Source organism: Panthera onca, chromosome A1, assembly GCF_046562875.1.
Source record: "Panthera onca isolate mPanOnc1 chromosome A1, mPanOnc1 haplotype 2, whole genome shotgun sequence".
Classification (NCBI taxonomy): domain Eukaryota; kingdom Metazoa; phylum Chordata; class Mammalia; order Carnivora; family Felidae; genus Panthera; species Panthera onca.
The window spans coordinates 156,822,065-156,838,227 of record NC_138339.1 but is presented as its reverse complement, the minus strand read 5'-3'; the positions used below and the strand labels follow the sequence as shown (position 1 = coordinate 156,838,227).

Below are 16,163 nucleotides of genomic sequence, written 5' to 3'. Positions count from 1 at the left end.
GCACCATGGTGGGAGGGAGGCATGTGGAAGACTGAAGACAGAAAGGGCAGACTCTGCCTCCAGTGCCTTGGTAACTGTTATAAGCTAATTGCCTCTGTAGCTGTTTTAGTTCTTTCTGATCACATCTCTGTCATCTACTATCTCCCCTAGAGATTGTTGGTCTCAATGATTCCTCAGTGTCAAATGCTCAGTTTCTTTGAGATAATAAGTGAAATGTACAAGAGTGGTGAAAGCAAACGCTTGAAAATGTCTTTGAGGGGTGGTTTAGTTTTATATCTGTAAACAGGTTTACTAAATATAAGTATGTATATATAATGGCATCCTGAAGGATCCTGTCAGTACAGCCACTCCAGAAGACAGCAAGTATTATTTGTTAAGCCATGTACATCACTGATAGCCACTTCTCTCCCTTCCCTAATTTGAATTGTTAGTAAGGAATCCCCCTGGAAACATAAGTATTTCTTTAGAACAATTTTAAAAGTATAATTTTAGATAGTAGGTGTGCTCCGTCACATGTTCAGTATTAAAACACTATTCAATGGCAAATGCTATTTACTATTATGGAAACTTAAAAAAAATGTATGTTATTTAGGAATGATTTAGGGAAAAAGAAAATGTATTCGTGTTTTTTACTCTTCCCAGGACTAATGAGAGACTGTCAGAGAGCAATACAAAACTTCTTGTGGAGACACAGCAGCACCAAACTTTACTCAGGACCCTTACTATGAGCCCAGGCCTGGAACCACCTTATTGTGGACATTTTGAAAATAATTTAGTGCTCAATGGGAACCTTACTCCAAGAGGAAACTTAGTGATTCCTACCTTAAACCCACGGCCGTCATATGACGACAGGGAGACTTCCTTGTGGAAGGTTAGTTATATTATCTGTTTTAGTTTGGGTTTCAGATATCTGATATAGTTGTTGCTTTTAATTTGGCGAAATTCTGAGTTGTTTAAGTAACTAACACATACGAAGTAAAAGTCAGCATTATATGTGCTAAGAAAGAACTGAGGTAAATTATATATATATATATATATATATATATATATATATAAAAAATATATTGTATAATATATAATATTATATTTATATAATATTAATATAATTTCAATATAATAAAACATAATATGTATAATATATTATAATATAATATATATAATATTTAATATAATATTAATATATAATGTTAATTATATAATTATATAATATTAATATATAATATATATTATATATTATATATATATATATATATTAGTCCCTTGATCTTTAATTTCTAAGAGATACTTATTTTTATTTTATTTTAGCAAGAGAATGAATGAGTGCATGCAGGGGAGGGGCAAAAGGAGAGGGAGAAAGAGAATCCCAAGCAGGTTTCATGCTCAGCACAGAGCCGAATGTGGGGGTCGGTCTCAAAACCATGAGATCATGACCTAAGTCAAAATCAAGATTTGGACACTAAAAACAACTGAGCCACCCAGGTGTGCCAAAAGAGACAACTAGCATTAACTGTATTCAGTAAATATAACTAAACTTACCCATGTTAAATTTCTTGAAAAGCTTTCATTTAAATTTGATTTTAGAAAGTAAATGTTATTGCCTGGTAACCACAGGTACACTTAGATGCTTGGACTTATTTTCAGTTGGCAGTGGTTCATTAACATTTGAAAGTTTTGCTATAATCCAGTTTGTCCAACCCTGTATGTCAGTGAATGATCATCCTCCAAACACTTAACGACATATGAATGTTTACTATTTAAAAGAATCCAGGGGGGTGCCTGGGTGGCTCAGTCAGTTCAGCCTCTAACTCTTGATCTCAGCTCAGGTTTTGATCTCAGGGTCATGAGTTCAAGTCCTGCATTGGGCTCTACGCTAAGCATGGAGGCTACTCTAAAAAAAAAAAAAAAAGAATCCATGATAAGTCCTTTTTATGAATTAAATCAACTTGTAACACTAAAAAGGTAAATTTCTCTTTTAAGTTAAAAGTGTTGCTATTTTCTTACACGAGAATACATCTTTAATTGCTTTCTTATTTATGGCACTTTTTTTTTCTTTTTCCTTTTTTTTTGACTTATACCACCTTTGTTTCTATTTTTATAAAATATCTTGATGAGTGATTATAGAGCATTTTATAAATAGCTAAATCAAGCAAATATTTGAATTTTTTAAATGAAACTTTTATTTCTTCAAATGAGTTCTTTGCCCCTTTGTCTTTTCTTTTTCTGGAACCCCTGGAATGCAAGTATTATTACACTGCATGTTGTCCCACAGGTCCCTTAACCTAGCCTCATTTTGAAAATTCTTTTTTCTTTTTGTTTTTCGGCTTGGATGATTTCTACTATCCTGTCTTGCAAATTGTTGATCTGTTCTTCTGCATCTTCTTATCTGCTGTTGATTCCCTCTAGTGTATTTGTCATTTCTGTTATTGTATCCTTCAGCTCTGATTGGTTCTTTTTTATATTTTCTATCTCTTTCTGATGTTATCACTGGATCCATTCATTCTTCTCCCAAGTTCACTAAGCATCTTTATGACTGTTACCTTGAACTCTTTATGAGGTACATTACTTATCTCTGTTTCACTTAGTTTTTTTTTCTTAGGTTTTGTCATGTTCTTTCATTTGGAATGTATTCCTCTGTGTCCTCAGTTTGTCTGACTTTCTACGTTTGTTCCTAAAATGGTTCCTTTCAACTTTTTCTCTCTTTCGAGTGAGCGATGCTTTTGAACAATGTACGTTAGTTATGAAGTCAAGGAAGAAGAGAATGTTTCTGTCAGTGTTGTCTAGTCATTTTTCTCGGTGGAACTGTGACAGGTGACACTGGGTAGGCGGCAAGTAACCCTGCTCTTCTCTTTCTAAATTCAGAACACAGGAGACAGGGAGATGGAGAGAAACTTAGTAGCTTTATTACTAATACACACTAACAAGTTGGAGGATATGATTTAGGTTATGTTAGCCACTTTGGGCTTCCTCCCAAATTGGGCACTTCCCCACACAGTTGTAAATTGAGGAAACAAATGCTTGACCCCCACCCCGGGGGCCGGGTGCTTACCACAGAGCTGAGAGCAGACCCAAATTCATGTTACTGTGGGCAGGCACATCTTTTCAAAGAGGAGATTCAGAAACGCATAAGCACTGCTTAGCTCCTTCTCCCAATTTCACCCGTTAGGTAAGTCTCCCTTCCCGTCGGGAGGGAGACAGAGATAAGTCCACATGTGAGAAGTGAAGGTTCACCTATAATTTCCGACTGGATTTAAATTATAAATAAAGTGAATTGTGTCTTTTGTACATACCAACGAATGATGAAAGGTTAGGCAGAAGCATGCTAGAAGGGAAAGAGAAATCTGTGTTGGGTTTTAAATTTTGCTATAAATAACCACACCATGGGTTCACTCATTTGTTGATTGATTTTGATAAAACAAATTTTCTTTGGAAGGAATAAGTAATGCTTTCAGGAAGAATTTCCTCAGTTTCAGCTTGCTTGCTTCACCTAAAGATTTTCTCTTTAAAGTTCTCTGTCCTGTGGTTTAAGAAAGTTGTGCTTGTGGTGCCTGGGTGGCTCAGTCAGTTAAGCGGCCGACTTTGACTCAGGTCATGATCTTGCGGTCCGTGAGTTTGAGCCCCACATCGGGCTCGGTGCTGACAACTCAGAGCCTGGACCCTGGTTCAGATTCTGTGTCTCCCTCTCTCTGACCCTCCCCCGTTCATGCTCTGTCTCTCTCTGTCTCAAAAATAAATAAACGTTAAAAAAATGTTTTTTAAAAAAATAAAAAAGTTGTGCTTAAAAATTGACTGTTACCAAAAGGAGTTAACATAATTTCTGTTCCTTTATTTTCATTCATGACTTTAAAATTTGTAATTTAGTTAGAGAGCTACTATTGTGTGCCTCATACCTAAGCATTACTGAGCCACATGACAAAGTTTTATGTATTCATTTTCTCTGAGTTATACTTAAAATACACGTATTTTTCCTGACCATGAGGAAGTAACTGGCATAGAACTCTAGGCTTGGTAAGACCACAAGTGTAGTCCTGGTCTGCATCTAGTTGGATTCATGACCTCAGGCAAAGTACACTCTCTCTGAGCCCTTTTTGTCTATTACGCAAAATTCGGGACTTTGACTAAATTAGTGACTTTTATACCTTCGAAATAATTTTTTTCAAAGAATAGAATGTATTTTTTTGCATTAAACTGTATTGTGTAAAACAGAGAGAATTAGAGCTGTCTAACTAAAGGAGAGATGGAGACTACGGCTGTGACTTCCTTGTCCCTCACTCCTGCAGTGTCCCCAACCGAACCTTAGATTTCTATGGGCCATATTTGAATGCTAACAGTTAATGAGAAAATCCTTCTAATTAAAAATCCTTTAAAAATGTTCTTTGAATTAAAATTTGCTGATATATAGTTTTTCTGTGTATAATTTTCTCACCCTCTTATATTTCTGATCAATGGAAAGGTATACACAAAAGTACACATGTGTTCTTATTCATGGACTTGAAAGCTATTTTCACCATCGAAACACAGTTTTTACCTAGAAATAAACATAAAGGTCACAGAGGTAAATATTTAGGAAAAGAGCTTTTGGGGAAAAGATGCAACATTACCTTGGTAGCTCCTTAAGTCATGTCATATAAAAAACGTGGTTTATATTTTATATCGTATTTATTAATGGTAACATAAAATTGTTTGAATAAAGCCTTCCCCCATCATCTGGTATTGAGTTATTAATTTTATAAGTCTGGTATAGTCATGTTGTCCCATTCATTTTATAAGGCCTGAATATAATGCTATTGTCAAAAAAGTGTTATGGTTCCTCAAAAACTTAAAAATAGATATTCATTAATTCCACTACTGCGTATTTACCCAAAGAAAATGAAAACACTAATTTGAAAAGTTGTATGCATCCCTATGTTTATGGAAATATTGTTTGCGATAACCAAAATAGGGAAGCAACCTAAGTGTCCATGGAGAGATGAATGGATAAAGACAATGTGTAATATGTATACAACGAAATATAGCTCAGCTATCAAAAAGAATGAGATCTTGCCATTTGTGACAACATTGATAGACCTAGAGGGCATTATGCTAGGTGAAATAAATCAGAGAAAGACAAATAAATACCATGTGATTTCACTTACATGTGGAATATAAAAAAACAAAACAAGTGAACAAACAGAATCATAACTACAGAGGACAAATTGGTGGTTGCTAGAGGGGAGGTGGGTAGAGAGGTATGGGCAAAATAGGTGAAGGGGAGTAAGAGGTACAAATTCCAGTTATAAAGTAAATAAGTCACAGGAATGAAGAATACAGCATATGGAATATCGTCAATAATATTGTATTAATGTTGTATGGTGACAGAGGGTAACTACACGTACGGTAGCAAGCATAGCATAGTGTATACAATTGTCCAATCTGAATTTGTATACTGAAAAACTAGTGTAACATTGTATGTCAACTATACTTCAATTAAAAAAAGGTATTAGGGAAAACAGTCTCTGAAAATATTGGGAAACATGTCAGCCAAAACATTTGTCCTCACACCCAAATTTGTAGACATTGGAATCCTTATCACCACAGTGTTGATTATGTCCTGTACACTATTTTGGAGCCCGTTTGGGGCATTCAGGGAGAGGCTACCTTGTCTAAGAAAGATCTAAATAAGAACATTCTAGACAGGAACAGTTGTAATATACAGTTGACCCTTGACCAACATGGTTTTGACCTGTGCGGGTCTACTTTACTTACACATGGATTAGTTTTGGATACTGTACAGTACTGTAAGTGTATTTCCTCTTCCTTCCGTTTTTCTCAATGTCATTTTTTGCCCTAGCTTATTCTACTGTACAAAACATGTATGAATCCACTGTTTATGTTACCGGTAAGGCTTCCAGTCAACAGTAGGCTATTAGTAATTAAGTTTTGGGGGGATGAAAAATTATATACAGGTTTTTGACTGTACCCCACCCCTGTGTTATTGATGGGTCACCTGTAGTTGGAAATATTCGTACACATTTCATAAGTGGATTACCATAACTTTAATAAGTCAAGTGTTTCAAAACTTGGTCCTAATTTGGAGAAAGGAAACAAAGTTACAATTGAAAATTGTATATTGTTTTCCTTATCTCTAATGGAGAAAGTTATAAATCAGAAGCTAAGTTTTGAAACTGTTGTAACCCTCTATTTTTCCTTTCTTCAAAGAGATTTTCTGAAATCTTTGTGTGCCTATGAAAGGAAATAAGTGTTTTAGTCATAATACAGATAGCAAAACATTTTTACTCAATTTTTGCCAGTGGAATTTCCACATGACAGTAAGACAGTCCCACTTTCTTCATTTTATATGTATTTAAGAGTCAGTCCTGAAAAATTAACAGCAAAAAGCATTCCTTCAAATTTTGTTTTTCTACAAGTGAAAAAATGGAAAGCCCATTTTAAGGAACAATTCATTAAGGTAAAAAACTGATTAAACTTTCATAAATGGCAGTTTTTCTAATCATTTCCAAGTAATAATTCACTATACAATATGATTCTTGTTTAAACTTTTTTGTACCAGTAAGATCCAACATGTTTCAGAGATTATACATATTCAATAGATCAATATTAATTATGCTTTTTATCAGTCTCACTTAAATAGCATTATATATATATAATGTACACATATTATTATATATATTAATATAATACACATAATATATTATATATATAACATACACATATTATATATACGTATACACACACACATGTATATATGTATACATGTGTGTGTGCGTGTATGTATGTATCTGTTCTCCGTTATCTAAAACTAAAATAAAATAGGTAGGAATTTATTTTATTCATGTTATAGTTTTTCTGTTTAAGCAATCCCTAACTTTGGTTTAATCTCTGCAAGTATTATTTCAAGACCACATGTCCTAAGCTATATATAATTCCTAACATGTCTTTTGTTTACCCTACACATTCTAAATAATATTTGCCTTATTTCAGACGCAGCGGGAGTTGGAGAAAAGAATAACCAGAGCACTAGAAGAAGGTATGTTGCCAAAATGTATGAAGTTAGATATCATTGATATCTGAAATAAACTATAAATAGTAAATGGCATCCCTTTCCATTGTTTGGATAATAGATACTACATTCACATTTTTTTGTACATATAGAATAAAAAATGTAAAAGCATGAGCATAATGAAGAACACACTTCTTCCTCATTTAGTCCTCATGTGTCATAGCTCTTTTAAAATCTCCCACAAGTCTAGGGGCACCCAGGTGGCTCAGTCGGTTGGGCGACTGATTTCAGCTCAGGTGGGTTCAGGCCCCACAGAGGGCTCTGTGCTGAAAGCTCGGAGCCTGGAGCCTGCTTCAGATTCTGTGTCTCCCTCTCTCTGTGCCCCTGCCCGCTTGTGGTTTGTCTCTCTCTCAAAAATAAATAAACATTAAAGAAGTTTTTTCAATCTCCGTAAGTCTATATATCTGTTATTATTTCTGGCGACAATCTTCCTTCACTGGTGCCATCCCTATGGAACTGTCAACCTGCACAAGTCTCAGAAAAGGTGTGCTTTATCAAATTGTTGTTTCTGCTAGTGATAGAAGACCCAAAAAGCCAAAGTCATCTTAGTAATGCTTGGTTAAGTAATTAGAGGTCATATAGCTGTCATCGACAGGTAACGGGTTTCAATCTTCACTCATTGATTTTGTCATTGCTTTTGCCCTTGGGTAAAACTTCAACTTCCTTAGCATGGAATGAAAACACCCAAATCAGTTTGCTCTTGCCAGATGATTCAGCCTTGTCTCTCACTCTTTGCCCTACTCTGCTGCTTTGCTCTAGCACCTGTCAAACTAAACTACCCATAATTGCACAAGTGTTCTTCCTCACTTCTAGCTCTTTGTATGTGCTTCTTCCCTCTACCTAGCACACTTTTTCCTTGTCCTTCAGGTATCAGCTGACATATCACCTTCACCAAAGAGCAGACAATATTGACACAAAGCTGGGATGTCCCTTCCGTATGTTCCAGTAGTGCTGTGTTTTATACCTGTCACTTACATCTGTATACTTGGCTCTGTTTGGAAATGCCTGTTTGATTTTTCCGTTTATAGTTTATGATTGTTCAGGGTGGACTGTGTCCTCATCTTGTAATTTCACCTTGTAATGAAAAAACCAGAAACTCTGATATTTATCCACAATAGCAATTAATTCAGTGTGCAACCCTGAGCAAAACATATTTAATACTAATCTTGGGTTTCATATTGCAGTTGTACGTAGGTATTTTTCATTTTTCTTAACACTCATAAAGGCCCCAACTTTCTTTTTCTTTTCTTTTCTTTTCATCTTTTTTTTTTTAATCACTTGTAGTGAAAAATATTTTGGAGAAAGAAGATAATTCTTTCTTTTCCTTTTCAGCTGCTACCGAATTTGAATGAGGATCCTTTAGAACTCCTTTAGTATCTACTGATGATTCAATTCTAAATCAAGATCCAGTATGGAAAGCGTCACGAGAATATGTACAGATTTTGAACAAAAATTATATGATTTGAAAAATAAATAGAAAAAATTTACTGGATGCTTACAAAACATTTTCATTGTTTCCCAATTGAACACACTATATGGCAAAGTCTTGATTAAAGGAAAATGTTTTTGTATCATATGTGTGTAATGAAAATCTTTATAATATTTTAAACTATGTTTCTTGGCATCTCATTAACTTTTAAGCACATTTTGTACGTGGAAACCAGCACTAGAGGGTTTTACATACATCAGACTGCTCCACTACCAGCGGTTTGAACAGCACCCAAACAACCAAGTTGTCATTAATACTTCAGTAGTGTTCATGGATGGCTTTTTGTATTTTCCAATTTTTATGACTATATGTGGGTCTAAAGATTTAGACATTATTTTGATGTATTCCTGCTATGGCTATTGCCAATGTTTGTACATATTACAATTTTTTATAGTGCCGTAGAACCTATCTATAATTTTAATTGTAAACACTGATTCGTAGCTCTTTCCACACGGAGAAATAAGATTTGCCTAAGGCTTTTCGCCTTTTCTATTTATTTATTTATTTATTTATTTATTTTTTATTTGCTTTTTAGAAACAAAGTTAGAAAAAAGAAAAATTAGACAAAAAAAAAAAAAAAAAATCCCCCCCCACCCCCGCCCCAGAGCCATTTGCAAGTAAATTGCTAATGGGATGCCTGATTCCTGTAGCATTTAAATCCTACAGGTCAGTTCATTCCACATAACTACCATACAACCTTCACAATCAGAACATTAACTCTAATACACTCGACTCTTAAACAATGGGGTTAAGGGCTCTGACCCCGCCCCCCACAGTCAAAAAGCCATAACAACTTTTGACCCCCAAAGACTTAACCACTACTACTACCAATAATCTTTTGTATATGTATCATACTCTATTCTTAAAATAAAGCTACAGAAAAAAATACCATGAAGAAAATTATGAAAGAAAATACATTTCCAGTACTGAAAAAAAAAATCTGTGTGTAGTCAGTGCACCCATTAAAACTGTTTTGTTCAAGGTTTCAGTATAATTCTATCGTTTATTCCTCATAATTCTTTTTAAGTTTGGTCACTTATCTGTAGTATACGTTATACCAAGGAAGGTCCTGCTCAGAGCCATGTATTGAATTCAGTTGTATGTCTTAGTCTCTTTCACTCTAGAACAGTTCCTTTGTCTTTCCTTGACTTTCATGACTTTTAACCTTTTGACGAGTAAATTCCAGTAATGTGGAATGTCTTTCAACACGGATTTTTCTTAGGTTTCCTTATGGTAAAATTCAGATCATACATTTTTCGCAAAGGTATCACTACAACATACTCTTTTCATCCTATCATGTGACCTACAATTTTGATTTGTCCCCATACTGGTGATGTTAATGTTGGCCACTGGAGGTACTATCTGCCAGGTTTCCACTTTCCAATTATTTAGTATTTTATGGGGAAGTACTTTGAGACATGTAAATATCTCCTTTCTCAGACACCCTGTGCCAGGCCACCTCTTCTGCAGATGACTTGCCCCCCTGCAGATTCTGAAAACCCACGCTGGGCTATTCTTCCCCTGTGCAGATGCCTCCCTACCCTGTTCAGTCTGTGATACTTCATTATTCTATACCATTCACTTTCCAGGGATGCTCTCACTTGAGCTCCAACACTGTGCAGGGTGACTGTCCTACACGTAATGCCTTCCCCATTCTAAGCTCCAACACCTCACTCTGGACCCCCACAACTCCATGCCTCTGTTTCTAGGACTGGGAACTAAAATGTTGGGGATGAGAAAGAAGAAAGGAAGGAAGGGCTCCACAGGTCTTTTATAATCAACTTGGCAAGCTCTCCAAAGCCGGTTCTCATTGGAATTGCATCGAATCGGCCAACAGTTTGTAAGGAAAGACATTTCTTATACTGATTTTTCCAAACACCTAGTCTTTTAATTGTTTAAGCTTATTCCCCACAATATATTGTTTCTTACTCGAGTGTTTTGTCTGCAGATTCTTTTGGATTTGGTACATGCAGTGACATATAATCTATAAATAGTGGCATTTTTGTTTCCAATTCCTAGAGCTTTCATTTTTTTTCTTTCCTACTACAAGAATGACGTTGAGTAAATGTGAGGATAGTGAGTGTTCATGTCTTCTTGAAATTGCAAAATGTAAAAGTAGTTTTCTGTAACTATGTAGATAGTGGGGTTTTTAAAAGTGTATGTCTTTTATTAGTCTCTTAGTTTGCTCTTGCCGTTTACAACAGATCACCATCAACACAGTGTCTTAAAGCCCCACGCATTTATCTCACATTTTTATGGGTCAGAAGCTAAGCAATGGCTTAGCTGGGTCCTTTGTTCAGGTTCTCACAAGGCTGTAGCCAAGGTGTCTGCTAGACTGCGCTTCCCCATTTGGGTGCTTCAACGGGGAAGAATCTGCTTCCAAGTGCATTGAGTTTGTTTTTAAGAGAATTTCCTTGTGACTGTGTGACTGGACTCATTTCCACAGCTCTTTGCTAGTTGTTGGCTAGTTGGAGGCTTAGGTCTTAAGCGTTCCCAGACACTTGTCTTAGTCTTTTTGGGCTGCTCTAACAAAATACCATAGGCTTATGAAAAAAAAAAGTTTTATTTTTCACCCTTCTGGAGGCTGGGAAGTCCAAAATGAAGGCACTGGCAGATTTAGTGTACAGCGACGTCCTGCTTCCTGGTTCATGGATGCTGGTCTTCCTGCTTGGCGCAGGGCCAAGGGAGCTCTCACAGCCCTCCTTTATAAGGGCACTAATCCCATTCATGAGGCCTCCACCTTCGTGACTTCATCATTTCCCAAATCCCCCACTTCTAAATACTATCACGTTGAATATTAAGAGTTAACACATGAATTTGAGTGAGTGGGGACACAAATATTCAGCCTAGAGCAATGCTGTTCCTTGTTGGCCACGTAGACTTCCTCAATACGGCCGCTTAGTTTAGGAGGCCAGCAAGGAGAATGTCACTTCAGAGAAAGCTCAGTCCTCCTTGAAGGGTGTTCACGTGATTAGATCAGGTTTGCCTAGCATGATCCTCTTTTGATTGACTCTGATATACTGAATTATGTCTGCAACATTCCTTTACATTTGCCATATTCTAATAGCTAGAGTCAAGTCACAGATCTTAAGAGAAAATAATTATAAAGAAAAGTGACAATACTCAAGGGCAGATATTATGGGGTCACTTAGGGTCTTTCTGCTACAAGTATATTAAGGAAGTTCCCTTATAATACTAGTTTTCTAAGTTCTGTCATGAATGAATATTGAATGTTAAAAGATGTTTATTTCACATCTATTGAGATAATTTTTTTAACTGCTTATTTTTGAGAGAGACCAAGCAAGCCAGCAGGGGAGGGACAGAGAGAGAGGGAGACAGGATCTGAAGCAAGCTCTGCGCTGACAGTGGCGAGCCCAATGCGAACCCCACGTGGGGCTTAAACTCACATACTGTGAGATCATGACCTGAGCCTAAGTTTGATGTTTAACCGACCGAGCTACCCAGGTACCCTGAGATAAGTTTTTTAAAATATTTGTGAATGGGGGGAGGGGCCAAGATGGCCAAACAGCATGAAAGTTTTATGTGTCTCCCATCCATGAAATACAGCCAGGCCAACACGAAACCATCCTACACACCTAGAACACTGATTGGAGGACTAACACAACAATCGGAACAACCCGAGCCACAGAATTCAGCAGGAATTTACCCCAAAAGAAACAGCATGAAGAAACGACAGCCAGGGATTTAACCAACAAATATACAAGCAAGATGTCTGAACCAGAATTTAGAATCACGATAATAAGAATATTAGCTGGGGTCGAAAATAGATTAGAATCCCTTTCTGCAGAGGTAAAAGAAGTAAAAAATAGCCAGAATGAAATTAAAAATAATATAACTGAGCTGCAATCCGGATGGATGCAGTGGCAGCAAGGATGGACAAGGCAGAACAGAGAATCCGTGATATACAGGACAAACTTATAGAGAATAACGAAGCAGAAAAAAAAAGAGGGAGATTAAGGCAAAAGAGCACGATGTAAGCATTAGAGAAACCAGTGACTCACTAAAAAGGAACAACATCAGAATCATAGGGGTCCCAGAAGCTGAAGAGAAAGAAATAGGGGTATTAAGGTTATGTGAGCAAATGATAGCGGAAAACATTTACGAAACCTGGGGAAAGACACAGACATCAAAATCCAGGAAGCACAGAGGACCCCCATTAGATTCAACAAAAACCGACCATCAATAAGACATATCATAGTCAAATTCACAAAATACTCAGGCAAGGAGAGAATCATGAAAGCAGCAAGGGAAAAAAAAAAAAAAAAGTTCTCTGACCTAAAAGGGAAGACAGATCAGGTTTGCAGCAGACCTATCCACAGAAACTTGGCAGGCAAGAAAGCAGTGGCGGGATATAAGCAGGGTGCTGAATCAGAAAAATATGCAGGGGCGCCTGGGTGGCTCAGTTGGTTAGGCGTCCGATTTTGGCTCTGGTCATGATCTCGCAGTTTGTGAGTTCGAGCCCCCTGTCGGGCTCTGTGCTGACAGGTCAGAGCCTGGAGCCTGCTTCGGATTCTGTGTCTCCTTCTCTCTCTGCCCCTCCTCTGCTCATGCTCTCTCTCTCTCTCTCTCTCTGTCTCTCTGTCAAAAATAAATAAACATTAAACAAATAAAATAAAAAAATAAATGCAGCCAAGAATTCTTTATCCAGCAAGGCTGTCACTCAAAATAAGTGAGAGAAAAAGTTTCCCAGACAAACAAAAATTAAAGGAATTTGTGACCACTAAACCAGCCCTGCAAGAAATTTTAAGGGGGACTTTCTGAGGGAATAAAAGATGAAAAAAAATTATATATACATACATACATATATACATATACATATATATATATATATATATATATACTAAAAGCAACAAAGATTAGAAAGGAGCAGAGAACACCACCAGAAACTCCAAGTGTACAAGCGTCACAATGGCAATAAATTCATATCTTTCAGTACTCACTCTAAATGTCAGTGGCCTCAACGCTCCAATCAAAAGGCATAGGGTAACAGAATGGATAAGTAAACAAGGTCCATCTATATGCTGTTTACAGGAGACCCAGTTTAGACCTAAAGACACCTTCAGATTGAAAATAAGGGGATGGAGAACCATCTATCATGCTAATGGTCAACAAAAGAAAGGTAGAATAGCCATACTTATATCAGACAATCTAGTCTTTAAAATAAAGACTGTATCAAGAGATGCAGAAGGGCATTATGTCATAATCAAGGTGTCTATCCACCAAGAAGACCTAACAATTGTAAACATTTATGCGCCAAATGTGACAGCACCCAAATATGTAAATCCATTAATCACAAACATAAAGAAAGTCGTCGATAGTAATACCATAATAGTAGGAGACTTCAACACCCCACTCACAGCAATGGACAGATCATCTAATAAAAAAAAAAATCAACAAGGGAACAATGGCTTTGAATGACACACTGGACCAGATGGACTTAACAGATATATTCAGAACATTTCATCCTAAACCAGCAGAATATACTTTCTTCTCCAGTGCACATGGAACGTTCTCCAGAATAGACCATATACTGGGACATAAATCAGCCCTAAGTAAGTACAAAAAGATTGAGATCATACCGTGCATATTTTCAGACCACAACACTATGAAACGCGAAATCAACCACAAGAAAATATTGGGAAAGGTAACACATACTTGGAGACTGAAGAACATCCTACTAAAGAATGAATGGGCCAACCAAGCAGTTAAAGAGGAAATGGAAAAATATATGGATGTCAATGAAAGGGATAACACCACAACCCAAAACCACTGGGACACAACAAAGTCGGTTATAAGAGGAAAATATATAGCAATCCAGGCCTTCCTAAAGAAGGAAGAAAGATCTCAGATACACAACCTAACCTTACGCCTTAAGGAGCTGGAAAAAGAACAGCAAATATAACCCCAAACCAGCAGAAGACAGGAAATAATAAAGATTACAGCAGAAATTAATGCTATCGAAACAAACAAACAAACAAACAAAACAGAAAAATACCAGTAGAACAGATCAATCAAGCCAGAATCTGGTGTCTTGAAAGAATTAACAAAATTGATAAACCACCTCACCAATGCTCAAGACCTCCCCGTTCCTGCCGGACTTCAGTTTCCCCCACTGACCACCAGGGGCACAGACTGGATCTTCCATCTTCCGGCTTACTTAAGCTTACAGGCTTAAGATCACCCTGCTCTCCTGTTGACATTCTGAGCGCCATGGTGTGGGTGGAGGAGACATACCACGAACAGATATCGTGTCATCTGCGAAGAGGGAAAGTTTGAACTCCTCCTGGCCGATTTGGATGTCTTTTATTTCTTTGTGTTGTCAGATTGCAGAGGCTAAGACTCCCAATACTATGTTGAGTAACAGTGGCAAGAGTGGACATCCCTGTCTTGTTCCTGACCTTAGAGGGGAAACTCCCATTTTTCCCCACTGAGGATGATATTAGCATTATGATCTCCAGGTATGCTCCTTCTCTCCCTACTTTCTTGAGGCTTTTTATCAAGAAAGGATGCTGTATTTTGTCAAATGCTTTCTCTGCATCTATTGAGAGGGTTACATGGTTCTTGCCCTTTCTTTTATTGATGTGATGAATCACGTTAATTGTTTTGCAGATATGGAACCTGCCCCGCATCCCAGGTATAAATCCCGCTTGGTCGTGGTGAGTAATACTTTTCATGTATTGTTGGATCCGGTTGGCTAATATCTTGTTGAGAATTTTTGCATCCATGTTCCTCAGGGAAAGTTGTCTATAGTTCTCCTTTGTAGTGGGGTCTCTGACTGGTTTTGGAATCAAGGTAATGCTGGCTTCATAGAAAGAGTTTGCAAGTTTTCCTTCCATTTCTATGTTTTGGAACAGTTTCAAGAGAATAGGTGCCAACTCTTCCTTAAATGTTTGGTAGAATTCCCCCCTGGAAAGACATCTGGCCCTGGACTCTTGTTTTTTGGCAGATTTTTGATTACTAATTCGATGTCCTTACTGGTTATGGGTCTGTTCAAATTTTCTATTTCTTCCTGTTTCAGTGTTGGTAGTATATATGTTTCTAGGAATTTGTCCATTTCTTCCAGATTACCCATTTCATTGGCATATAATTGCTCATACTGTTCTCATTATTGTTTTTATTTCTGCTGTGTTGGTTGTGATCTCTCCTCTTTCATTCTTGATTTTATTTATTTCGGTCCTTTCTTTTTTTCTTTTTTTCACCAGACTGGCTAGTGGTTTATCAATTTTGTTAATTCTTTCAAGACACCAGATTCTGGCTTGATTGATCTGTTCTACTGGTATTTTTCTGGTTTGTTTGTTTGTTTGTTTGTTTCGATAGCATTAATTTCTGCTGTAATCTTTATTATTTCCTGTCTTCTGCTGGTTTGGGGTTATATTTGCTGTTCTTTTTCCAGCTCCTTAAGGCGTAAGGTTAGGTTGTGTATCTGAGATCTTTCTTCCTTCTTTAGGAAGGCCTGGATTGCTATATATTTTCCTCTTATAACCGACTTTGTTGTGTCCCAGTGGTTTTGGGTTGTGGTGTTATCCCTTTCATTGACATCCATATATTTTTCCATTTCCTCTTTAACTGCTTGGTTGGCCCATTCATTCTTTAGTA

At 36.9% G+C, this 16,163-nt stretch overlaps 1 protein-coding gene across 1 annotated transcript in view; it reads left to right on the top strand.

Annotated features, from left to right (window-relative positions):
- Positions 1–8,631, top strand: part of LOC132676064 (ankyrin repeat domain-containing protein 26-like) — a 140,436-nt gene extending 131,805 nt beyond the window's left edge. Inside the window, exons 31-33 of the mRNA XM_081790863.1 lie at positions 643–871; positions 6,979–7,024; positions 8,390–8,631. Of these exons, the coding sequence (XP_081646989.1) occupies positions 643–871; positions 6,979–7,024; positions 8,390–8,409 (295 nt within the window). The 3' untranslated portion in view covers positions 8,410–8,631. The remainder of the gene's footprint in view (positions 1–642; positions 872–6,978; positions 7,025–8,389) is intronic.
- The last annotated feature ends 7,532 nt before the right edge of the window (positions 8,632–16,163 follow it).